This window comes from Sturnira hondurensis, unplaced genomic scaffold (assembly GCF_014824575.4).
Source record: "Sturnira hondurensis isolate 20B ecotype Veracruz unplaced genomic scaffold, ASM1482457v3 Scaffold0022566, whole genome shotgun sequence".
Lineage (NCBI taxonomy): Eukaryota > Metazoa > Chordata > Mammalia > Chiroptera > Phyllostomidae > Sturnira > Sturnira hondurensis.
In genome coordinates this window covers 19,284,321-19,310,393 of record NW_028095197.1, presented here as the reverse complement: position 1 = coordinate 19,310,393, position 26,073 = coordinate 19,284,321, and the positions used below count along the sequence as shown (strand labels likewise).

Genomic DNA, 26,073 nt, shown 5'->3' with positions numbered 1-26,073 from the left:
GGCTCCGTTAAGATCAAGGCTGGCTTTTCTTAGGGAAAAACACTGCCCTAGGACATGACTACCAGTGAGGAACCTCTTTTGGTTAGAAAGTTTTAATTTCACATCATTTAATGTGGTTACTTTCAGTCTCTGAGTTGGTGGGGCTGCCGCGTAGGCCTCCCTTGAGCTTGTCAATATGCGGCTCCTTTGCGTCAACATCCAATGTACTTTTCCTTCTATTATCTGTGGGTATGTACAACAGCAAAGCCTGTGCTTAGAAAGACATTTTCTCATTAGACTGTGTGCGCGCACGTGTGTGTGTGTGAAAGAAATAGGGAGAGATTCAATTATAATTTTTTGTCTATTTATTATAGATGCCAAAGAAGAACAATAAAGTCTACTCTGAACCCACAAGCACAGCTATGGGAAAGACTCATAAAATTGTTGAAACTGTGGGCAAGGAAAAAACCTTTCCTTTTCCCTCAAAGTTCTTTTGGATGGTCTAATAATCAAACAGACATGAGACAGACAGCAGGGACAACGACCAAATTTCATCCCATGCATATGCATGGGAACCCCATATTCATAAGAAAGTCAGAGACATACATACATGAGAGGTTGGAAGCCGGGATGGGAAAATGAGGTCTGTATGACATTCTGTGCTGGGGACCACTGTGGGGCTTCCGAGGAGAGGAAGGTCATCACAGGACTGTAAGAGGAGATGTTCAGTAATGAGAAGTTTGCCCTGCCCTGTACATAGGTCACAAAATGTTATCTCTGATCATCTGTTACTATGGGCAAGGTCCCCTCCATTCCAATTCTTCTAGGTAGTTGAGTGTGTGTAGGTGGGGCGGGGCAGGGGTGGGGAGATGGGAGAAATTTCTCTTAAGCACACAAGGTCTTGGTTGCCTTTAGCTCAAAAAGGATCCTCACACTGAAACCGGAGGGTCACTGAGTGTGGGTCTCGGGTCTCACGCTGCCCGTCACCACTCAGCCAAAAAGCAGAGACAGGAATTGGGTTATCATTGTACCTTTATTAATATCAGAGGCTAGCAGTCTGGGAAGATGGTGGGTTAAAATCCTAACATCCACCCTCCCCTGAGCTTTCAGAAGCAAGGTTATCTAGGAAAAATGTAGGGTTTTGGGAGGGGGAAGTTGGTAGGAGGTGCACTTGGGAGGGGAGCTGAGAGGGGAGTGCGCAGCTCCAGTGTTCTCCCTACAAATTCAGATCAGCATTTCTTTCTTCCCCAGAAGCCTGTGCTTTACGGGCTGGAGGTTATATGTTCTCTGGTCAGGGAGGAGAGGTATGAACCATTCACTCTCAAGTGTCCTTGGTCAGGGGAGATAAGGTCTCGCAGACACCAGCTGGCTGTACGTTCGTTGCTCAAACTGTTTGCCCTTGTTTAATTTTCTTGTCTTAGTTTCCCCATTCCACTTGCCCAGGAATCCTCCTAGCTTCTCACTATCCTGTGGTATCCCAATACCACTGAGGCAGAATTGGGTGACTCCTTCTGAATGCCTACCAAGGTGAACGAGGGTTGAGCAGGACTTGCGATTTGAGATTCAGGGCTCACGGATTTTTAGACTTTATACTTGCTCTTAACTAGCTGCGGCTTTGGCTACGTCATGTCTATTTCTGTCCCTTCCTTCACTTGCAAAATGAGGCCAATTGTAAAGGACTAGCCTCACTCTCAGAGTGGTGGTGCCCGTGGACTCTTGTCATCAGCAAGTCTTTTAGTACTAAGAATTATGACCACCAACCATCTACACTCTTTACTAATAATTGGGCGGAAATGCAAATATCACATATCAGAATTTTTTTGACAAAAGGAGACCGGGTGTGAGTCACTCTCTTTCAATAAGTGCCAGTTCACAAGAAATAAATGTTTCTGGTGTAGTCCAGACATTTAGATACCTCTCCAGAAATACAATCTTAATGCAATCTTAAAACTCAGGACCATGAAAGGAAATGCAAATAAACTTCATCACCGTCGCACTAAATATTTAGCCTTTGCCATTCTTGTACGGTCTCCTTTGGCTTTGGTGAGTCCTGTAGGACTCTTTGCCTCCAAACCTCTCCATGTTTGTAGAAAACATGTCATAGAAATGGACTGTTTTTCCCAAGCAGAGAGTGGCGCAGGATATTTTTCCTTTTATTAAATCATTTTTATTGTCATGCTATTTCTGTTGTCCCAGTTTTCCCCCCTTTGTCCTCCTCTGCCCATGCCCCGCCCCCACAGTCAATCCCCACACTGTTGTCCTTGTCTGTGGGTCATTCATACACGTTCTTTGTCTAGTCCCTTCCCCTTCTTTCCATCATTACCCTCACCCCCCCTCCCCTCTAGTCACTTTCAATCTGTTCCGTATTTCCATGCCTGTGGTTCTATTTTGTTCATTGTTTTATTTTGTTCATTAGATTCCTCTTACAGGTGAGATCATATGGCATTTGTCTTTCACTGCCTGGCTTATTTCACTTAGAAAAACACTCTCCAGTTCTATCCACGCTGTCGTGAAAAGTAGGAATTCCTTCTTTTTTTTCTGCTGCATAGTATGCCTTTGTGTAAATGTAGCAGTGACTCACTCATTTACCTATGGGCCACTTAGGCTGTTTCCAGAGCTTGGCTATTGTAAATACTGCTGCTATGAACATAGGGATGCGTAAGTTCTTCTTCATTTTTTTATTGTTGTTCAAGTACAATTATCTCTAGTTCTCCCCCACTGCTCTCCCCGTCCCACCAACCTCCACCTCCCACCCTCATTCATACCCCTCTTTGGCTTCATCCATGGGTCCCTTATACATAAAGGAATTGGAGGCACACAATCTTTTTAAAATTCATGGGCATTCATGTGCATATCCCATATCAGGTGATATCAGAACAGCTAACTCCTCACTGGCCTCCAGACAATGTTCACGTAACACCAATGTGTATCATCTGAAGGCACACAGCGGCGGGGGGCGGGGCACATCCCACCCAGAGGAGACGCACCATTCCGTGCGGGCACCTCACTGCTGTTTGTGCGTACCTGACCTCATCCGCTTCCACAGCAGCCACAGGTGTATTTTACATTTGGAGAAAGTTAATGTTGGAGCTTCAGAACCTTCTTCCTGTGACCTCACAGCTCTAAAGTGACGGGACCAGGACTCAGGCTCGGACGTCTGTGACTCCAAGCCCACGTTTCTTCCTGAGCTAACGAAGTATTTAGACTGGTCCATGATTCACAAAAGTCCTGTATTGGATCTTCTTTAGGTCTCTAGTATTAATTACAGTGTTTCTCCAAAGAGCATCCACTCTTTATTCTGACAACAATTCCCATGTGCCTGGAACAAATATGGAGACACCAATAGATGACTTTATTCCCAGAGCTCATTCACACCAAGAACTCAAGATCACACATTTGTCCAATTTATGAGTAAAGACACACTGTTCCCCACTTTGAAAGCCTATGCTCAAAAGTTGTTTGAAGGCACATCTGACTTCTATATTTTGCCCTCCCCCTGACTTCTCTGTCTGATGTGAAATCGCTGACATTTTCTAAAAGTCGCCAGAGGGCACTTGGCTGGCCACCACAGGTTTCTTTCTTTAAACTTACGGAGACATGATTATGTCTTGTGACATACATGGTTTATACATCTGAAGTATTCAGCACAGATATGCACTTTGATGAATAAGGAAGACTTATTCTCTCTTTGCTTGGGGGAGATATGAAAAACCCATGTGATTGCCTAATAGGATAGACTCAAGGCTATTTTCACCACTGTTGGGAATATTTCCTGGGCTGAGAGACCAGAGGAAAGACTGACAACTCTGTCATTACATCAAATAGTTCATCAGGGGAATGACAGAGGAGGCACATTCTGGGCAGTGGCGAGAGACCATGCACGCCCTCCATTCAGCGTGACAGATGCTAAGGGGTTATATAGGACAGGGCTGGACAGACAGGGGTACTGGGGCATGACCTGCCCCAGATAAGGGGCAGAATGCATATTATGCTCGCCTGGGCAGGGCTACAGCCTCTTTACCAGCACTGCGGGGTGTGGGGGAGGGGTCGATCAGATGGTCTCTGAGGGCATTTAAGGGAAGCCACCTCTGTTCTGCCCTTGATCTAGCTGGCAGGTCCAGCAGCTCTCAGGCAGCGGCCGCTTCACGGAATAGTCTTCCCTCCACAACCACGGGAAAAGAAATGACAATTATGCGACATGATAGAGGGGTTAGCTAACACCACAGTGATGATCACATTGCAATGCATAAAGGTATGAAATCCACATGTGTACACCTTAAACACACACAATGTTATATGTCAATTATATCTCAATTTAAAAAAATAATCAAGTACTTTATTGATCTACAAGTTACTCTGCATGAAACTTCGTTCAATTTCTGATTAACTTGCTAACACTGAACTTTTTGCCCAATAAAAAGGGGGGCATAAAGTTCCTTCTCTAAAGGAAAACAGGAAGTACAGACTTAGCTTTTACATAAATACTCTCTTGTACCTCTCCAGCAGCCATACTGGCAGCCACTTCGGAATTCCCCCCCAAACGATACTTGTTTTGCTGTTAAGTGTAGAGAGGCACTGAAATGAACTGTGTCAAACTACATTTAATGTTTTATTTTTATGTTGGATTTAGTTCAAATTGTACAAGAATGAGAGAGTGGCTGGGATACTGGAGGAGACCCTAAGCAACCCTAGGGAAATGAGAAAGGCAAGTGAGCCGGTCCATGCCCAGGGGAAAACACTCCAGCACAGCCTCTTCCCTGTGAAATCGTGCACGTGTTTACACTAAGTGTGGGTTCACAAGTAGGGTGACTGTCTTCCCTGGTTTGCCTGGGAGAGTCTCAGTTTGTTTCTGTTGCCCCACAAGGGTGCGTATTTGCTTCTTCCATTCTCAAATTTCAGATGTGGACAACAAATTTTATGGCTACTTTATTTGTAATCTAATCTCCAAAGTTCTAGTTTCATGTCAGTATAAAATATTATATATATATGTTTTTTTAAAGATTTTATTTATTTATCTTTAATCTTAGAGGGGAAGGGAAGAGGAGAGAGAGAGAGAGAGAGAGAGAGAGAGAGAGAGAGAGAGAGAGAGAAATATCAATGTATGGTTGCTTTTCATTCATTCCCTGCCGGGAACCGGGAACTGGCCTGCAACCCAGGCATGTGCCCTGACTGGGAATTGAACCGCGATCGTGTGGTTCACAGGCCTGCGCTCAATCCACTGAGCTACACCAGCCAGGGCAAAAGATTATATTTTAGCAAGTCAAAATTTTTATTTATGTCTAATCTTCCTCTTGAAAAGATATTCACTTCCATGTTCACTGCAGTATTATTTACAATACATAGCTAACACATGGAAACAACCTAAGTGTACATCAGTGAATGAATGGACAAAGAAAATGAAGTATATATACACAATACAATATTGCTCAACTATATAAAAGAAGGAGATCTTGCTATTTACAACACGGGTGGACCTTCAGGGTGTCATGCAAAGTGAAATAAGAAAGACAAGTGCTGCATGATTTCACTTATATGTAGAATCTAAAAAACAAAACAAAAAAGTTATAGATAAACTGGTGGTTGTCAGAGGCAGGGGTTGCACGAGGTTTGGGGTGGAATAAGGGGGTGGAATGGTTGAAATGGATCCAAAGATACAAACTTCCACTGACAAAATAACTAAGCCATGGGATGTAATGTACAGCGTGGTGACTGTGGTTAATAATGCTGCATTGTATGCTTGAAAGTTGCTAGAAGAGTAGACATTAAAAATTCTCACCACAAAAAACATTGTAACTATGCGTGGTGATGACTGTTTACTAGACTTACAGAGGTGGTTATTTCAACATATATATAAGTATTGAATCCTATGTTGTATCCCTGAAACTAATATAATATGTCAATTATATCTTAATAAAAAAAAGTATACACACAGAAACCATAAGACCTAGCCATTCACTCCTACACCAACATTCAGAGCAGCTTTATTTGGAATAGCCCAAAACTGGAAATAACTTAAATGTCCATCAACAGGTGAAAACAAATGATGATATATTTTTAATTGAGATATAATTGAGATTTAACATTCTGTACATTTAAGGTGTATAATGTGTTGATTTGATATAATTATATACTGCAACAAAATTACCAGCATAGAGGTGTTTCAGCTAACGCCTTTATCACATCACATAATTATTTCTTTTCTGTGGTACGAATAGTTAATATCTAGTCTCTTAGCAACTTTGAAGTATATAATACAGTATTCTTGACTATAATCGCTACACTGTGCATCAGAACCCTAGGATTTATTTGTCTAGTAGTTGTATCAATCGTAGAGAAAAGCTACTATAGCAAATGCTAAGTGAATGTGAATTCGTATTTCAAGAACCTCCTCATTCTCTTCCTTTTGCAGGTCCTCTCCGTGTCTGCCAGTACCAGCAGAGGATGTCATCAGGCTGAGCAGATGCAGGAAACATGAAGATGACAACTCCTTCTTATTCAATCTCATGAGGCTACACAGAGACCAGTTCACCTGGCTAAGAGTGCCTTGAAAGCAATTTTCAGTACACTAACTTAAAACAAGTACAGAGAACTGAATGCAAATACATTTGTGAGAAAATTTTGGTTTCGGTTACTAGTGTATTTTACCTTACTTATTCAAAAGAAATTTGAGGATGCATACAAATAAAACTATAAATTAAAGAACAAAGTTCTGCTAATTAAATTAGAACACTTAGGTTAAATGTAGTTGCTTAAGTAATACGTCTCTCTGAAATGTTAGGTGGCTGAGTTCTAAAGGAAAAATACAAGTTAGGTAGCCATTACTGGAGGGGGTTTACCCCTTACATGTTTCCATGCAGAACTTCAGCTAGAATAATATTCCTGGCTCTTCTCTTTACCTTTGCTCACCTCTGGGGAGGGCTGACTTAATTGTTAGGACCTTTGGGAGAAGAAATGGGATAATGGGCTGTGCATGGTTCGGCATCTTCTAGGCTCTCTACAGAAAAAGTTAACCATGGCCTGTTCTCTGCCATGTGGTAAGAAACTGTGTCTTTCAGGACGGCCCGAGGTTGCCCAATTTGCCTATGACAGGATAGGGAAGTTTAAGTTTAAGGTGACACATGAGGAAGTCCAGTTTAGATATACATCAAAGCCCTGTCCCCTATACAGCTTTTATAGTATACAATTAGCTAACATTTTCACTTCAGTCCAGTTCTGTGTCTATTTCTCAACTGAGTCTGCCAGATTTTATATGCTAGGCTTCCAGAAAACAAATACATTGGCTATATCTCAAGAGCTCACAAGTTGGTAGGGACACACAAACAAGTTAACCAGTAATTACTAAAAGTATGATAAGTGTTGTAATAAAGGTAAATACAGGGTATTGTGGAGGTGCACAAGAATAGCAGCTTCTCAGCCTCAGGCAGAGAGGGGCCAGGGAAGGAGACCCAGAGGTAATGCAAGTTGCATCCGTAAAGAAAAGTAGAAGTTTGCCGGATGGAGAAGAAAAGCAAGAAAATGGTCTAGGCAGAGACGGTCAGCAGCGTAGCAAAGTAGGATACTATTTAGGGAAAAATAGCAAAGTATTCAAAGATTTATTTGTTGTTTAGCTATAAATTGTAAGAGGTTCATATCTTAATACACTAAATTATCTTTGCATTCCTGGAATATGATGTATTGGGTCATGGTACATTTAACTATCAAAATGCTGTTATATTCAGTTGACTAATGTTATTTAGGGTTTTTGCATTTATTTCATTATTATCTTTCAGTTTTTTTCTTTTACTATTCCTTACTATATTTGGTTTCATAGTTATGTTAGTGGTAGAGTAAGCTACAAAGTTTTCTATCTTTTTCAATGTTCTGGAAATAATATCATCCCTAAAAGTGATGATAGAATCCTTGTTTAAAAGCATCTTGACACAGTGTCTCTTTCAAAGGGAGACATTTGGTGGCATTTCCCATTTCTTCTACTGCTATTGATCAGTTCAAGCTTTATGCCCTTCTTGTAACAATTCCCACAATTTATATCTCTTAGATAACATCCTATTTTGTCAAAATTTTAATTCCATTGACAAGTTAAACTTTGAATATTCTTATGATTTTTAACTGTCTTGGATATTTGCATTCTTCTGTTAATTTTTTTTAAATGATGACTGATGACCAATGCCCTGTCATCAGTTTTGCAAGAGGATTTTTTGTTCTGTTAGCATTTTCAGTGGACCTGCTGTTGACTTTATTTATCTTACTTGACCTTCCAAAAGCATTTTGAAATCAGACACGTGTTGTCTGTTTCATCACTTGGCTCTAAGTGACACAAAATTCTTTAAAAAGAAACTATGGGGAATGACAGTAATTCACAGGAAAAGAGAGCCCTCTGGAGGCTGAAATTTCAAAGTGTGGTGTTTATTAGATTGTACTCCACAATAATAATAATAAAAAAGAACATAACAGAAAAATCCCATTTGTAATAACAGTATATAAAACAATAAATGTAATAAGAAACATGATTGCAATGGTATATCATGCACACAAAATAATAGGTAGTACTCACATTGTACTATGTGCCAGATACTGGTCTAAGCACTTTACATATATAACCCATTTAATCTTCACAATAACTCTGGGAGGCATTGTTATCATCACCCCCCACACACACACTATAAGAGGGAAAATGAAGTCACGAAGGTGAAGGAACTGGTGACATGGGTAGTGCATGGCACAGCTGAGTTTAAAGCTCTATACGCTATTAAAGTGTGCATGTCTATTCCCACAAATACACAGGAATTCTAAGATTCTAAAATTATTACTACAAGAAATGAGAGAAGACTCTAGTGAACAAAAAACCACATCAGGTTCAATGATTTTGAAGACTCTGTTTTAAAATATGACAATTCTCCAAATTACAACTTTTATTCTATCTCACTCAGGATTCCAGTAAAAAAAATGGAATCTTGTGAAAATATTGCTTATGTTTATTTTTAAGAATAAGCCTTAGAGGGTAGGTAGAATTTTTTTTAAATAGGAGTAGTGAATGAATCTGCCACCAAGAAATTAAAACTTTAATGCCATATTTTGCCATGTATAATGTGCACTTTTTTGCTCAACTTTTTGAGGGAAAAATAAAAATGTGCATTATACATAGGTAGTACTAATTCTGTATCTATATAAATATTTTTAATTCTTTTATTTATGCTTATGAATTAAATGTGTAACTCTAGAAAAGAATAAGAATATCCAGATGCAAAATAATGCCTCAGAATATGATAATCAGTTTTGTTTATAAATATAAGTAAGTAAATAATTGCATTAAAAAATTAAGATGAAAAATTTTTTTCATGAAAATTTGGGCCAAAAATGTGGGTATATATTATAAATGGCAAACTATGGTAATTTAAGCAGTATAAGTAAATAAAAAGACATGTCAGGAGTTAATCATCAATAGAACAAATTACGAATCTAGAAAATTTATATATTTACATCTGCATAAGAATTTAGCATATGGGAGTGTATGATAAAGATGTAAGTTAAACTGATAAGGGAAAAAGCAATAAATGACTCACTAAACTATATAAAGAAAATATTACATTATAAACTATTTCATGTCTTACACACACACAAAAACACACACGTATACACACGTAAGCCCAGAGATTTCAAATGTAAAAGATGACATAATAAAAATCAGTAGAGGAAAATATATTTAAATATCTATACAATCTTTGGGCCTTTCCAGACATGACCCTCAAAGCTGGAACAGTAAAGAAAAGAATGATAAATTTGTCTACAGAAAAACAGAAAAACAATTGAAAAATTCTCTCAATTTTCTTCCTTCCCATCCAAGTACTAACCAGGCCCAACTCTGCCTAGCTTCGGAGATCAGACAAGATCGGGTGCGTTCAGGGTGATGTGAACACAGACTCAATTTTCTTCCTTCCTACTGACCTTACTTGTATTCTTTATTTTTTTACAGAAATTAACCTTTATTTATTATACTAAAGTCTATTTAACTTTTGGTACCAAGTAAGTTTTCAATATAGGAAGTTCCAGGCTGTCAGAACAGTTCCCGCACCCACTGTACCATCAGAGAAACAGCCCACAGCACACGTGGACATGGCCTCGAGGCAGCCTACAGCTTGTCTTAGTCGTCCGAGCTAGAGAAAACTTGTACCTGTGAAACCAAGGACAGCACTGAGGACTGAAATGTGTCTGTTTTGAACTGGGCAAGAAAGCATACCCCTTTTTAAAAAAGTGTCAGTATGACTAAACTACAATCTAATATCTGGATTGTCTCTACAAAGAAGAAAATAAAATAAAAATTTTTTTTGCTAGTAAACAAAACGTTAGCAACACTATTAAAACATAGGTGCTTCCCCGTGACACTGATACAGAGCCCAGTACAGTACCTACTACTAACAGGACGCACAGTGCAGGGAGGAGCCGCATCCAATCTTCCGCCACAGACATCCAGCAGCAGAAGCGCAAACAAATCAACGAGGCCCGAGTGGAGACATCCTCATAGAGTGCCGCTCCTGCCGTCAGTGCTGTAACCAAGACTAAAAGGCCCCACTCTCTAGATTATTGACAGTGACAACACTACCCATCATGCTTCTCCGAAGACTCCCGATTCAGAGTTTGAAACATTTCACATCCCAAAGAGCTGATGTGTCGACCCCACTCTGCAAAGCTTAAGAACTCTCGCGAACACTGCACTGGTAAAGGTTGTCACTATTTATAGAGCCTAAAGAGGACCCAATGGCAGGCATCAGCTTAACATCCTGCCCAGAACTAGTTATCATCATGAACCCAAGAGGCTCTGACGAACCAGATAGAATCCCTTAATGATAAATGCAGATGGAGAAGAAATGAGGGGGTGTGGAAGGCAGGAGGGAAAGTCTGAGAGATGAGTGCGTAAGAACGACAACGCCGCCATGCCTGATGCAGGAGGGGACCACGCTGCTGCTGGCCGGTGCTGGGTCTGCTGCCACAGGTGCCCAAGCATCTGCAGCCACGATGTTCTTCCAGGAGAGATGCCACTGAGCAGCGGGAAGTTTTTCAGAGCTCTGGTCCCACCCACAAGAAGACTTCAAAGCAAAGCAGCCCCAGTGGGATTCCGGAGTTGTTTCACTGAAAGCAGGAACAAAACCAACACCAAAGCAACACAGGGGATGAACGGCTGGGCAGGGCCTGGGTGCCGACAACGGCACCAGGGCAGGGCCTGGGGCCATGGAAGTAAACATAAGCCACCAAATGTGTAGAAAGGGCTTATAAACTCGAGATCTGGAAGGTTCTCTTTGGAGCATCTTTGATCAGCTGGCTAAAGAAGGATTTTGGTTGAACCTCTCCATCAATGTTTTTTGTGTGTTTTGTTTTGTCTTAAAGCATATATGTGAGAGGAAGACAGCCTGCTGGGCTGGGTCTGCCTACTGACTTTAAATAACATATAAAAACTTGTTTGCTAAAGGTGTGTGGCACTGGTGTCCCGAAGTGGGTAATACAGACTTCAACCTAAGGTTGCGTAAGATATTTTATCAGGTGGGAGGGTTTGTTTTCCTTTGGCCCAAATAAGCAATTAAACACTATGTGTGAGGATGAGTCACATCCTAAAGTACTCTTATTCTTGGTGGCCAATAAATCTCTAATGACTCTCAATCCAAAAGAGTATGTTCATAACAGTCGGTTACTCATTCATTCAACATGTATTCAGTAACTACCAACACCAAGGGATCCAGCGAGGGTATGGAACAAACCTCTGAAGTCATAGGAGGTATGGTAGGAAGAATTCTCAACTGGAGACATCGCTCTTAAGTTAGAGCCTTGGGTCATCCTAGAATAAGTTTGCCTTTTGGTCAGCAGCTTGACCTCTCTGAGGCTCAGTTTCTCTATTTGTTGGTAAAGGATGGTAATACCTTGGAGAATTGCTATGAAAATTAGAACCAAATAAGTACATTTATTGAGCTTTTACTCTTTGTTAGGTGCTTACTGTATATGAAAGTGTTTGTAAAATGCTATACAAAAATAGCCCTGGCTGGTGTGGCTCAGTGGGTTGAGTGCTAGCCTGCAAACCAAAAAGTCACTGGTTCGATTCCCAGTCAGGGCACATGCCTGGGTTGTGGGCCAGGTCCCCAGTAGGGGACACACAAGAGGAACCCACACATTGATGTTTCTCTCCTTCTCTTTCTCCCTCTCTTCCCCTCTCTCTAAAAATAAATGAATAAAATCTTTTAAAAAAAGAGTCCAAGGGGAATAATACTCTTTGCATGATTTCCCATTTGCTTTTATTTTGTGATACAGAATGAATCTTTGCAGGTAGCATAAACAATTTGGAGAACAAGATAGGGCATAAATATTGAAAGATAGTGGTTTTGGAAAGAAAGAGAAAGAGTTATCCACAGAAAAAGGATACATAGACACTTTGAGATGAAAAAAGAAAAGTGAAGGAACACATGAAGTCATCTGCAGAGAATGGGACAGGTTTTATATATGTGACTACAAGAGTGTAGAGAGTGTGAACATAGTTTAGCCTTTAGTTTAGATCAGGATTTCTTAACTTGGATCCCATCAATGTTTGGGCTGGATGATTCTTTCTGAGGGGAGGGGAGAGAAGAGGGGGGTGGCGGGAGGGGAGCGGGCTTTCCTTTTCATTTTAGGATGTTAGCAGCATCCTGGTCTCCAGCTATTAGATGCCAGTAGCATCTTTTCCCTGACGGTGACAACCAAAAATGTCTGAGGACATGCCCAAATGTCCTCTGGGAGGCAAAATCACCTCCAATGGACAACTACTGGTCCAGATGTTGCTGGAATAGGATGAGGGGCCTAAAGACATGCATATTGTTTTGTCTGAGACTCTTCCTCACATCTAGATATGCTGGCACAAACTGATTGTCCCTGTCTAGTTATCTAGATAACATATAGACAGATATAGGTATAAAATTAAGGGGAAATGATCAACGATTGGCATTGAGGGCCTAGCTAAAGTTGCATAGCATATATTCATAATGAAACCAAAAAGCCTAGTTTTATGGTTTTATTATTTTCTTCCAAAATTATAGAGCTTCCAGGTGCAAAACAGGTGAGAGAAAGCCAGAAGCTAGAAACCAAAGGAGGAGAATGTTTATTAGAGAAAGTGACCACTAGTGTTACATGTTATTGCCTCTGTTTTTCTTTTCTCCTGGTGAGAGCCCACACACGTTATCTAACTTCCTATTAAATTTGTACATATTGAGCACATAAGTGTTCAAAATTATTTGTTAAACTAATTTATATTCTGAGGTATTAGATTGGGTCTGAGTTTAAAATACAAAGTGGCAAGAATTGCTGTTTACAAAATCTTTTGATGTATAGGAAAAGCCTCCCCTCGGCTTTTCATAAAATAAGTTTTCCTGCTTATGAAATTATTAATGTAACATCCTTCTTCCCAAACTTAGCTCAATGTCCTATCTCCTCCAATTAAAAGTTACAAAGCTTCATAAACGCCATCCAGGGTGCCTCAAATAACATTAAAGACTTTTTGGAGGTAAAAAGTGAATCGTTTTCTCATCTTTTGTGAGGATGATGTAGGCTACCCTGAATGTTCCCCACATTTGTTCAACTTACAGCTTGACTTGGCAAGTTCAGACCCTAGGAAGCTATGTGGTCGCAAGTTAGGTCATTTTCCTTTAGAGACGCAGTAGTGCTGTTACGGTTTTTACGTTCAAGTACCTTGATTTCCTATAAGTGTGGTTAACCTGAGGAAATACGTGAGTTACATAATCAATTATTTTTCTGTGTCTCTACAACTCATTTGTTAAAATAATGAAGCATTACAGTTGTGTGCTGCTTAATGACAGGGATACGTTCTGAGAAACTCGTCGCTACGGGGATTTGTCCTGTGAACGTCATTGATGACGGTACAGCCTGTTGCTCCTAGGCTACAAGCCTGTACAGCATGTTACTGTCCTGAGCAGCATGAGATTAAATCAAGCACGAGAGAAAATGATGCAATTGAGACCTGGTAAGTATGAGGCTGCTGCTGGCCTACTGTTTTCAGCACTTTTTTTATATGTAGAAAGAATATACTCTAAAAATGATAAAATGTGTAGTAAATACATAAACTAGTAACATAGGCATATATTATCATTGTCAAGTATTATGTACTGTACATAATTGTATATGCTACACTTTTACACCACTGGCAGGGCAGTAGGCTTGTTTATACCAGCATCACCACAAACATGCGAGTGAGGTGTTGTACTATGATGCTGTGCTGGCTACAGCGTCATCAGGAGATAAGACTTTTTCAGCTCTATTATAGTTTTATGGGACTACCATCCTACATGCGGTCTGCCACTGATCATAATGCTATGTGGCTCAGGACTGTACTTCCTACTTTTGGAAGATTTATAACTTTATTTGACAATCAGCAGCTATTTCTCATCCACATTAACTATCCATAGATTTTTTGAAAGTGGTGACAGGTATGTAGGTGACCAATGTACAGAGCTTGTCTGGTGAATCTTCATCCTCATCACATTTTCTGGACAACCACACCCAGACACGGTGTGGGACATTCCTCATCCCTTTGACCCAGACAGCTCTGCTGAGGCTGGCGTCAATGAGCACACCTGGAGTTCCCACCTCCCTCATGGCAAATTTCCGGATCTCGCAGCGTGCTGGGGAGGCACATTTCTTGAACCCCAGTCCATGGATGCACTTGTGAGTGCCGATGGTGTATTCTCTGGTCACTACTTCACTGATGGCGGAACAGCCCTTCTTCTCACCATCCTTTGTGGGAGGCATTGCGCCAGGCCCAGGTTGCAGAGAAAGAGTGCGAGGTGTCGTGGGAAAGGGAAAGAAGGGTTGCAAGCCTGTATTTCCTTTTTATACTCCATCACTCATGACCTTAATTTCCTCAGGGAATAGCTCGTCCTTTATGCAAACATCTTATTTCCCCTGCCACACTGATGGAGCTGAATCACAAGCTCTCCCCAACAAGCCCAGCTCCTTACACATAACATGTGCTTAAAAATAACTAATGGATAAATCAGTGGTGAACAACTGCACCTCACTAGATGCAAGTCAGAAGACCTGTGTTCTACATCTATGTAAGTATAGACAAATGGCTTACTCTCACTGGACCCTAAAATAGGAGGAATATTAGGGTGCTACCCAGGGAAATATTAAAGTATAGAGTTAACCTTCCCATTTTTCCCACAGAAATAACTACTCAAGTGTAACTGTTTATTCTAGCCCCTGGCTTCTTTAGGGATACAGAGTCAAGTCTAAGCATGATAAAGTTTTCATTCTGGCCAGAAGCTTAGCTCAAGTGAATTTTTCAATGTGTGTGATCCAATAAACACATGAGCTATGAAATGGTGCATAATCGGAAAAAATGTTGAGGGACTGTACATGCAGGACAGAAAATATTCACAGTGTTTATAATAACAAATGGTGCAAAAATAGGCTACAATCACATTAGGCTTCTTTATCTGAAAAGAGGTAAGCTATGTGAATATGAAATGTTAGCTTTGTCTTCTAAACTTGTGAAAATTTCCTTATGTGGCAATGCTCCCACAGGTCTTTTCTAGCAGTATTATCTAGTTTAATTATATTAAATATGTTTTGCTGAAATGTTTGCTCTCAATATATTGATGTAAAATAGTCCCTTACTGATCAAAAGATAGCGTGTGAGACTACACCCATAAATTAGCAACCATAACCCAACAAGTTACTTATGCAATGCATTTGCGCAATATTATTTCATTCCATATATCCAGATTTTCTGCATGAGCTCGTTCAGAGTAATCTGTAATTCTATCTCAAGCTAATCATCTGCCACATTCATGCCATGCGCACTTTGGCTGATGTGTGTTTATGCGTAATATTTCATACACTGCAGAACTTCTGCACGTAGTAGAGAATGCAAAAGAATGTGATAACACCATTCCGAAATGACCTCGTGCCATATTTTGAGAAGTAAATTAAATTCAAGGTTTTATTTCAGAGCTTACTCTAGACAAGGCATTCTGCTAGCTATAAAGTGCGTAAAGGTAACAAAGACGTGGCTTATAGTCCTTTATCTCAAGAAGATTGTGGCGGGGGAGGCAGATATGAACAAAACAATTGTGATGCCAAGCATGGAAACTGCCCAAAGTGGGATACTGACAAATATTGTACCAGGGCCAAAATGGTAACAACGAATTTTAAGAGTATCCATGGGAGGAGAACACATTTGAACTGAATCAATAAATAAGGTTTCCGCCTGTGATCAGAACACAAAATAAAATGAGAGGAACAGAAACTTGGAAGTGGGAGGCTTTAGAAGATGTTCAGAGAATGGCCAGTTGTTTGGGGTTTCAAAGTAAATAGGGCCAAGTGAGTTGTTCCACGATAAAGATTTCAGATTTTATCCTGTGTGTGATAGAAAGGTGAAAGAGTTTAAGCAGGGTAGTGGTATTCTCAGTTGGTATGTATTTTTTTAAAGATCTTACTTATTTTTAGAGAGAGTGGAAGGGAGGAAGAAAGAGAGGGAGAGAACCATCAATGTGAGAGAGAACATCAATTTGCTGCCTCTTGCATGTGCCCTAACCGGGGACTGAAGCACAATCTAGGCCTGTACTGTGATGGGAAATCAAACTGGCAACCTTTCACTCTACAGGATGGTGCCCAACCAACTGAGCCACACTGGCCAGGGCTCGGTGGTTTTAGAAATATCATTCTGGAAGCAGTGTACGGAATTGTCTGAAGATATTGAAAATTAGAGTAACTTCAGACAAGGATCTGTGAGCTTTTCTTTTCTTTTTTTTTAAAAAATATTTATTTATTTTTAGAGAGAGGGGAAGGGAAGGAGAAAGAGTGGGAGAGAAACATCGATGTGTGGTTGCCTCTTGTGTGCCCCCTACTGGGGACCTGGCCTGCATCCCAGGCATGTGCCCTGACTGGGCATCGAGCCAGTGACCCTTTGCTTCACAGGCCTGTGCTCAATCCACGGAGCTACACCAGCCAGGGCTGTGAGCTTTTCTTAAAGTCCAACATTTGTTTTCCTTATTTTTGCACCTTTAGTGCCTTGGATTATGCCTGGTACAAAGTATGTTCTCAATAAACCTTAAACACTATTATTATGACTCAACAACACAGTGTGTGAATACAACAGTGAAGCTTAATATCATTACAAGAGATTTCCACAGTTGTGTGTAATTGTTCTGGATAGGAGAGGGGTTTCCCTTGCCCTTCCTTTACAGCAACTCATTTGAGTTAATATTCAGGTATGCCTGAACTTGTATTATTTCCACCTAGATTCAAAAGAATAATGGTGAAAATAATGGTGAATTGACAATTACAGAAAAAAGTCATTGTCCTAACAGTCTCATCATAAGCCTAATTTTAGAACTGATACAGAAACATCAGCTACTGAAAAAACATAGAGATGATTTAGATAGGGTAAAACTCACTGGAGATATATAAAGAAAACTACTTTAAGAAATTTCCAAAGGTAAGCAGGGTGAAAGTAATTGCCGAACACATGGCACACTAGAGCAAGTATTTCTTTTAAAGAGTATGTGGACTGGCTAAAAGCATGGGCACTGAACCAGGCTGCCTGGGTTTGCAGTTTTACTGCATATTTTCTAGCTGTTTAATCTTGGGCAAGATACTTAAGTTCTCACTGTGCCAGTTTTCTTATCTGTAAACTGGGGTTTGTAATATGGTATCTAGTTTATAAGTGGTTGCAAAGTACTAAGAATAATGCTTGGTACATAGTAAGTGCTCAATAAAAGTTAGCTATTTCAAAATTCTTCTTCTTCTCTTAAAGTTTTTAAAAAGAAGTTCATTTATTTATTTTTTTTAAGATTCTATTTATTTACCTTTAGAGGGGAAGGGAAGGAGAGAGGGAGAGAAATATCAATGTATGGTTGCCTCTCGTGCATCCCCTGCTGGGAACTGGCCTGCAACCCAGGCATGTGCCCCAGCTGGGAATTGNATAAGTGGTTGCAAAGTACTAAGAATAATGCTTGGTACATAGTAAGTGCTCAATAAAAGTTAGCTATTTCAAAATTCTTCTTCTTCTTTTAAAGTTTTTAAAAAGAAGTTCATTTATTTATTTTTTAAAGATTCTATTTATTTACCTTTAGAGGGGAAGAGGAGGAGAGAGGGAGAGAAATATCAATGTATGGTTGCCTCTCGTGCATCCCCTCCTGGGAACTGGCCTGCAACCCAGGCATGTGCCCCAACTGGGAATTGAACTATGATCCTTTGGTTCACAGGCCCACACTCAATCCACTGAGCTACACCAGCCAGGGCTAGAAGTTCATTTATTTTTATAGATTTTATTTATTTACTTTTAGAGAGAGGGAAAAGGAGGGAGAGGAACATGGGTCAGCTGCCTCTTACACGCCCCCAACCAGAGACCTGGCTCTCAGCTCAGGTACAAGCACTGACCAGGAATCGAAGCAGCAACCTTTCAGTTCATAGGCTGGAACCCAATCCACTGAGCCACCCCAGCCAGGGCTAAAATTATCATTCTTAATGTAGCAGAGACTATTATATATTTCCCAAATTCTGTATTCCCCTTCTTATTTTAGTAATGGAATCTGTAAGTTGCAGTATGCACATGACTCTCCTGAGTAAGCACAGCATTTTCTAGTCATTATTACAGCCAAGAGTGACCACGTGACTAGGTCCTGGCCAGTCATGTGCAAGCAGCAGCGTCATGTGGCAGCTTATGCGAACCCTTCTTGAGAGACAAGTAGAAGGAAGGAAGGAAGGAAGGAAGGAAGGAAGGAAGGAAGGAAGGGGGAAAGGAAGGAAGGAAGGGAGGAAGGAAGGAAGGGGGAAAGGAAGGAAAGAAGGCTAAACTCCTCCTCAAAAAATAAAAAGGGACAAGTTAATACTTACCAGATTCTCCTAAATAGTTTGAAATAGCTAAGGGTTGGTGAGTCTACAAAGCAACAGAAACTCTCAAGCGTTGCTAGTGAAAGTGTACATTGGTAAAATCACTTTGGAAAAACCGTTTGGTATTATTGAATAAATGTGAAGTTATGCATACTCATTAATCCAGAAATTCATTCCTAAACTTATATTTTAGAGAAATGCAAATGCATACTAGGATACATGTCAAAGGCTATCAGTAGCAGCATTATTTGTAATTGCCATAACTGTACTAATCCAAAGGCCCATCGACAGCAGAACAGATAAACAAATTGACGTATATTTATACAACAGTACACTAGTCAGCAAGAAATTGAATTAGCATCCATTGAACAGCAGCAAGAATCAAGTTAACACAAATAGTAAGATTCAAAAACAGGCAAAACTATACTCTTTAGAAATGCACGCTTAAGTGAAACTTTAAAGCAAAGCAAAGCAATGATTACTGTAAAGTCAGGATTATAGTAATCTCTAGGTCTAGAGGTGGAATTCCTCCAGGGAGAGCTGTGATTAGAAAAAGAAATAGAGAGCTTCTGAAAGGCTCTCGGTGTTCTGTTTCTTCACTTGAGTGGAGGACGCATGGATGTTTCTTTAAAATATATCTTTTAAACTATACATTGTCTTATGTGCTTTTCTATGTGAATATTATATTTCACTATTTTAATTACGGATATATAGAGAAACACTGTGTCCTTGGCCTCTCATCTTCTTCAGTCCTTTCTCTATCCTGCTGCCTGAAACATAGATATTGCCATCTGAGACCCTGAGAACAAGGATCGCAACATAGAAATATCAGAGTAATGAGCTGGAAGGTAAGTCCCTGAGGACTTTGTGGGGCACAGCTGCCATACCAGTTCCGAACCTTTTGCTTCTGTACTTCATTTACATGAAAGAGAGAGAAGTTTTACATTATTTTAGAATTTTGTTATTTACATAGCCAAACCTGATATGAATATACCTATATATAAGATCTTCCAAAAGACAACCTACTCAGTAGAAAAATTGTCTGATTCGTACACACACAAACATATGTGCATACATATATACATACAAACACTCACACAATAAGGCAATTAATTCATGGAATAAGAATCCAAAGAGCTCATAAACACTAAAAACTGGGTAATCTCAAAGGTAATCAGAGAAATGCAAATTAAAACAAGATAGAGTTTTTCATGCAACAGATTAGCAAACATTTTAAAAAGCAATGTATTCATTCCTGTTGAGTAGTCAGGATAATGGTCCCCCTCAGGCATTATCAATGTAATTGCTATAAATTTTCAGAAGGTAAATTGGCAGTATCTTTTAAATTTGAAATGCTCTTACCATTTGAGACAGCAAAGCAACACACATCCATACCACAGAAACAAAAGCAATAATAACAGCACTAATACTCAAAGTCATATGTTCAGAATTCTTATCATAGCATAATCTGTCAGTGTAAAAAACTGGAAACAATGTGTTACATCTATCAGTAATACAATGTTTGGGTAAATTAAAGCATATCCTTTCTATGAAATGTCATGTAGCTGTTAAAAATGACTTCTATCTTGCTCTAGAAGTTTGTTTATTATGCATTGTGTAGTGAGGAAAAGAAATTACTCATCTTTATACAACTGGCCAAACTATTCTGTGGATAAATGTGTATGAACATACAAGAAGGTGTAAAACATACACCCAACACTAACATTGGTTATTTGGGAGTCAGGGAGGATTCCTTTGTTCTGTATTCATCTTTGGATGGTTTTACTTGTTACAATGAGTAAACTATGTGTTGCTTTTATTTTGTGTAATTTAAAATTGGCTTTAATAAAAGGTAGAAATCCAAGAATGTCAAATAATTAATGTACTTCAGAGCAAGGTGAACATCTTCATAATTGATTATGGTCAAACATTAAATCCATATCACTGAAGCAAACTGCACAAACCTATACAAAATAAAGTATGTAACTTAAGAAAATCATGTGGTTTATCTACTGATGTTTCATAATTAGTATTTATTAATGAGTAACGTGAAAGATAACCATATGTTAGTAAAGTAAATAAATGCATGTTACTTCTTGCACCCTTCTGGGAAAGAACTTAATACCAAGCTATGTTATTATGGAAAGGAAGACAGGAGGAGTTAAGGAATACAGAGAAAAGGACAATTCCTGTTTCCTTATCAGATGGGTCTAAAGATTCTCAAAAGAGTGTGTGGCAGGGGGTTATAAATCAAGGTATACAAACCTCCCAGTTCTAACCCCCTCTTCCTGCTGCTTCTCAAATGTTCTTCCTCTATCAAAGCATGGCCCTGAACGCACGCGCCTCGCCAGACACACGAGTCCTGTTTGCCTCCTCCCTTTTGCTTTGCTTTTTCCCTGAAACTTTTGCTTTTGCCGAAACTCTCTGGTTGCTAAATCCTCTCCATTTTATCTCTGGAATGCTCCTGCCCTTGCCCTCCTTCTGAATCTGTTGCATTTGGCCAGGACTATTTAATAACACTGGAGCTGCCACCACCAAACAAGTTTAGGCTCTTCTGCCAGTCCTTCTGGACCTTTCCTATCTGGCTTCTTGTGGCTTCCCACCACCTTCTCCACTGTTGCCCTCCTTTGCTCTGTATGATCAAGATTTTGCTCACCCGCGAGGACCTGCTTGCTGACCAGGCCTGGGTATCTGGCCCTTAGAAGCCTGGGAACCTCAGGATGGGGGCAACTGCATCCAGACGAGCCCGAAGCCGGGAGCCTGAGGGGCGGGGCGGGGGCGGGGCCTACCCTGGCTGGGCTGGCCAATGGAAACGCTGAAGTCAGGGTCAGGGGTCACCTGTCCAGGGAGCGGGAATTTCCGCCATTGGAGAGCGCGGTAGGAGGCGTTGCTTCCTCTAGTGAAAGGTCTGAGAGGCGGGAGCGGGGCAGAGTGGAGGTGCTCCGGGGCCGAGGGGAGGACAAGTTCGGGATGGGCTAGAGAATGGCGGCTCAGAACTCTCCGGGAAACAGACTATTGTGGCTCTGTGGCGGCCAGACCCCAGAACCAGCGTCCACCTCACCTTGTTAGGGTACAATAGAGGGTGGGGAGGAAACGCAGAAAGGCCGATAGGACTTCTGTCCACTAAGTCGTATAGTTAAACGGGACGAGAGAATACAGGGGCGCCGCTTCCTGCTCGATTTTACACCGTTAAAACGGCGTTGCTACGCGAGGGGGTGAGGAGGGGGAGGACTCGGGCGCCTTAGGCTGGCGGGCGCGGAGGGCGGGGGGAGGGGGGGGTGTGGAGTCAGCCCAGACTTTCACACTCGCCTGCCTGTGTGGCCTTCAGTGACCTTGGAGTTACAGGCCAGTGTCTATATGTACACCTTAAATATATACCGCTTTTGTCAATATTTGTGAATTATGCGTCAGTATCGCTAGGAGGGAAAAGTCTTGGGAGAGCTTACTTTTCAACCTTGTACGTAAGTGCCTGACCTAATTATCTGTGTTCATTTCCATTTTGGCCTAATAGACACAGGTCAGCAGGTAGCACAGGAGAAATAAAATCGTTAAAAACAGGTAAGAAAAAATATTTCAGGAATTGCTGCCATTGAAAAGTTGGCTATTTTAAGCACATTTTCTCTAACCATGATTTTGCTTGTTTCCCTCCCTTGTCTTTGATCTTAGACATGAGGCCTCTCTATCTCTCCTCCTGTCTATCCACCACTATAAGATGGATTCAAATATCTGTAATACAAAGACATTAAGATGCAGATGAAAGAAACGCTATGAGTTTCTATAACATGGTCAGGGACACGCAGGGGTTGCAGACTCCGTGCTCCACCCCTGGTGGGGGGCTGATGGGAGGCAGCCAATGGATCTTTCTGCCTCACATCTGTGTTTCCCCCGCCTTCCCCCCTCCTTACCGTCTCTAAAATGAAATAAAATAAAACAAATAAAAAATTAAATGCTTCTCCTGAGAAAACCACTCTGCCACTCTTGCGAACTCTAGCCTCTTTTGCAACAAAATGATTATATTAAATATATTTCAATTCCTCAACTGGAAGTTATATGGATTCAACAATATTAAACTTATATGAGTAATTTTAAATCAACATATATTACTACATATTAGATATAAGGGTTATATTCATAATTAATTTTGTTTATCATTCAGAGCCTTTTTTAAATGAATGAACCAAAGTTTTGTGATTAAGAATGATATTTCTGCTCCTGGCTTTGCTATTTTACCAACATTTAATTCAATTTTTATTTTCACAGCTGTTGAAATCTGTGTTGCTTTCAAAGGAAGAAGATATGTTTTCAATATTCAAATATTGTGCAATAGATTATTTATATGAGGTAGGGTGTTACTGGATTACCATCTATTTATTGGATTTACTAAGAATTGTGATATAAAAAGTGTTATCTGTCATCAGTATATTGTTATGATCATTTTACAGTTGTCCTTGGATTCATCCTTCATCTCGTTGCTTTCAGATTAATTTACAATTACTTCCTACTCTTAATATAGCTTAAAAATGCCAGTCTTGGAGGGAAATAATTGATAATTTAATATGAAGTTAAAGCTCTTAGGAAACAAATGGAAACTCTGGGCAAGTTTGGGCTGCTTTCATGAATAGTCTTTATTGAAAGGAGTGTGGAGAAAAACAATCTTAGTTATCTTTATGATAAAATAACAGTAACAACATGTATTGACCACTTACTGTGGGCCAGGTACTTTGTTTAATGGGTTGTATCATTTGATCATTTGCTCTCGTGATGGATTATGTCATTTGATCATTGCTCCTTTACAATTTTTACTAGTAGATACTAGTGCAAAAGTTTTACACTAGTATCTCTGGTGTAAAATATCAGTTTTACAGTTTAGGAAACTGATGTCTAGAGAAGTTAAGTTGCTTGTACAAAGCTAAGAGTCTAGCCAGCCAACCATGTTGTTAAGAACTAATTGGTGTAGGGCCCTGGCTGGCGTAGCTCAGTGGATTGAGCACAGGCCTGTGAACCAGAGGATCGGGGTTCAATTCCCAGTCAGGGCACATGCCTGGGTTGCAGGCCGGTTCCCTGCAGGCCAACTCCCAGCAGGGAACGCACGAAAGGCAACCATACATTGATGTTTCTCTCCCTCTCTCCTTCCCCTCTAAAGATAAATAAATAAAATTTAAAAAAAAGAACTAATTGGTGTACTTGTCATACGACAGTTCACTGTTCTCGTGATCTTAATTGACACATTGAATTTTAGTTTTAGGTTATAAAGAAAACTAAAATAAATTACTCCAATATGACTAAACCTTTGTTATACAGAAAATAAATACATAAAGGCATCTTCAGTTTTTATTATTCCCTCATAAATGAGAAGGCAAGTGTGTCCTTATAACATATATGGTAGGGAATGAGAAGTCATTGTTACACAAATATATTTGTGAATATATTGGCCACTTGCAAAACTAGTTCATACTCAAACACCCTCAAACTTTTGTCTTTGTCATAATATCTCAGTTTCTTGTTTGTGTACCATACCCCCAATACAGTACAATATGATACTAATCAATGACAAACCTTGCAAAAAGTGCAGGATTTTGTAAAATTCATGAAAACAGTGTTGAAGAACTACTCAAATGACAAGTAAAGCTATTATCAAATGATGATCTTGTAAAATTAGATTAGTTAATAAACAAGAGGCAGAAAATAATTTGAATATTAAAGGAGTCAGAGATGCCTTGGAAAGAATTGATTAAATCTTCTAGTATTTTCTAAAAATGCCTTTTTTATGATCAAAGGTAAACTAATGTCTAGTATACATATTATCATGTAATATGTTTGTGGGGAAATTATGACAAAAAAGCTATTATAATAACTTTATTTTATATTTTAAAATAAAGTATCAATCAAATTATTTTTCCTTCTTACTGTGAACCTTTGGTTCTCATTTTATGTAAGTTAATTTAACTGAGCTTTTCTTTGTACCATTTATTCTTGGATATTTAGGATTCCTTATTTAATCTGTTATCACACCTTCAGCAAACATAAAACTCTTGGGAAATAATGCAGGAAACTATTGTTTGTCCAAGTTCCTAAAATAATGAACTCTGTGGGAAGTTGAGAGTCACTGAGGGACAATTTCATAGAGGAGCTAATGCTCAAGACAAGCCTTGAAAAATAAATAGGATTTTGATAGTTAAAGAAGAGTACGGGGGTACTTCCGCCAAGATGGAGGCATAGGTGGAAACACTGTGCCTTCTCCCACAACCAAGTTTGAATACAACAAAGCTTTGGAGAAACAAAGACACAACCAAAGGACAGAAAATTGAATTATACGGAAGTCCGACGACATCTAACCGTTCAACGGGGACGGTAAGAGGGGCGGAGCCAGCAGCGAGCAGGGTCGGGCAGGACAGGGCCCCCGACCCAGGCGTGCAGGCAGACGGGAACCAGTTGCGGTGCGGGGCAGACCGTGGGCGCATATTCGGCACAGTGAGACAGACGACGCAGACCCCAGGGGGTGAGGGCTGACAGCGGTGGCACACTCGCGAGCAGTGGGACGAAATGCGTGGGCCAGGTGACGGCAGCAACTGCGGCACCGGTGAGGGCCGTGGCGGCAGGCGGCGGACAGGACACCATAGTCCCTCTTTGACCCCGCCCCCACATACAGCGTCACAACCCAGCGACTTAGTTGCCCTGCAATACCAGTGAGAGCCATTGTCCCTCTTTGACCCCGCCCCCACATACAATGTCACAACTCAGCAACTTAGTTGCCCTGTTCTAGTGAACACTTTAGGGCTCTGATCCTGCTGTGGAACAGGCACGAACAACCCGAAAGATGGCGCAAGAAGAACTCAAAGTCCCAGAGCCAATAACTCTAAGCGACCAACAGATTGCCAGCCTCTCAGAAGCACAATTCAAGACACTATTTATCAGGATGCTCACAGAACTGGTAGATTATAGTCACGAATTAGAGGAACAAAGTCACAAATTAGAGGAACATATGAAGGCTAAACTAATTGAAATGAAGGGAGATGCACAGGAAACCAATAGTGATGGAAAGGAAATGGGGACTCAAATCAATGGAATGGACCAGAAGGAAGAACAAAACATCCCACCAGAAAGGAATGAAGAAATGAGAATTCAAAAAAATGAGGAGAGGCTTAGGAACCTCCAGGACATCTTTAAACGTTCCAACATCCGAATTATAGGGGTACCAGAAGGGGGAAAGAAACAGCCACGAGTGGAAAA

General features: G+C 40.3%; 1 protein-coding gene and 1 long non-coding RNA gene across 2 annotated transcripts in view; one reads left to right on the top strand and one right to left on the bottom strand.

The window, feature by feature from the left end:
• Nucleotides 1-14,344: 14,344 nt before the first annotated feature.
• LOC118979807 (uncharacterized) lies at nt 14,345-20,808 on the bottom strand. The gene is made up of 3 exons (XR_005064997.1): nt 20,730-20,808; nt 19,326-19,383; nt 14,345-14,627 (listed from the first exon to the last, which is right to left on the bottom strand). It is a non-coding gene; the product is annotated as an uncharacterized LOC118979807 (long non-coding RNA).
• A 1,386-nt stretch (nt 20,809-22,194) lies between these two features.
• SHOC1 (shortage in chiasmata 1) overlaps nt 22,195-26,073 on the top strand; it is a 71,084-nt gene continuing 67,205 nt past the window's right edge. Inside the window, exons 1-2 of the mRNA XM_037036157.1 lie at nt 22,195-22,401; nt 23,104-23,184. Coding sequence (XP_036892052.1) covers nt 23,140-23,184 — 45 coding nt within the window. The 5' untranslated portion in view covers nt 22,195-22,401; nt 23,104-23,139. The remainder of the gene's footprint in view (nt 22,402-23,103; nt 23,185-26,073) is intronic.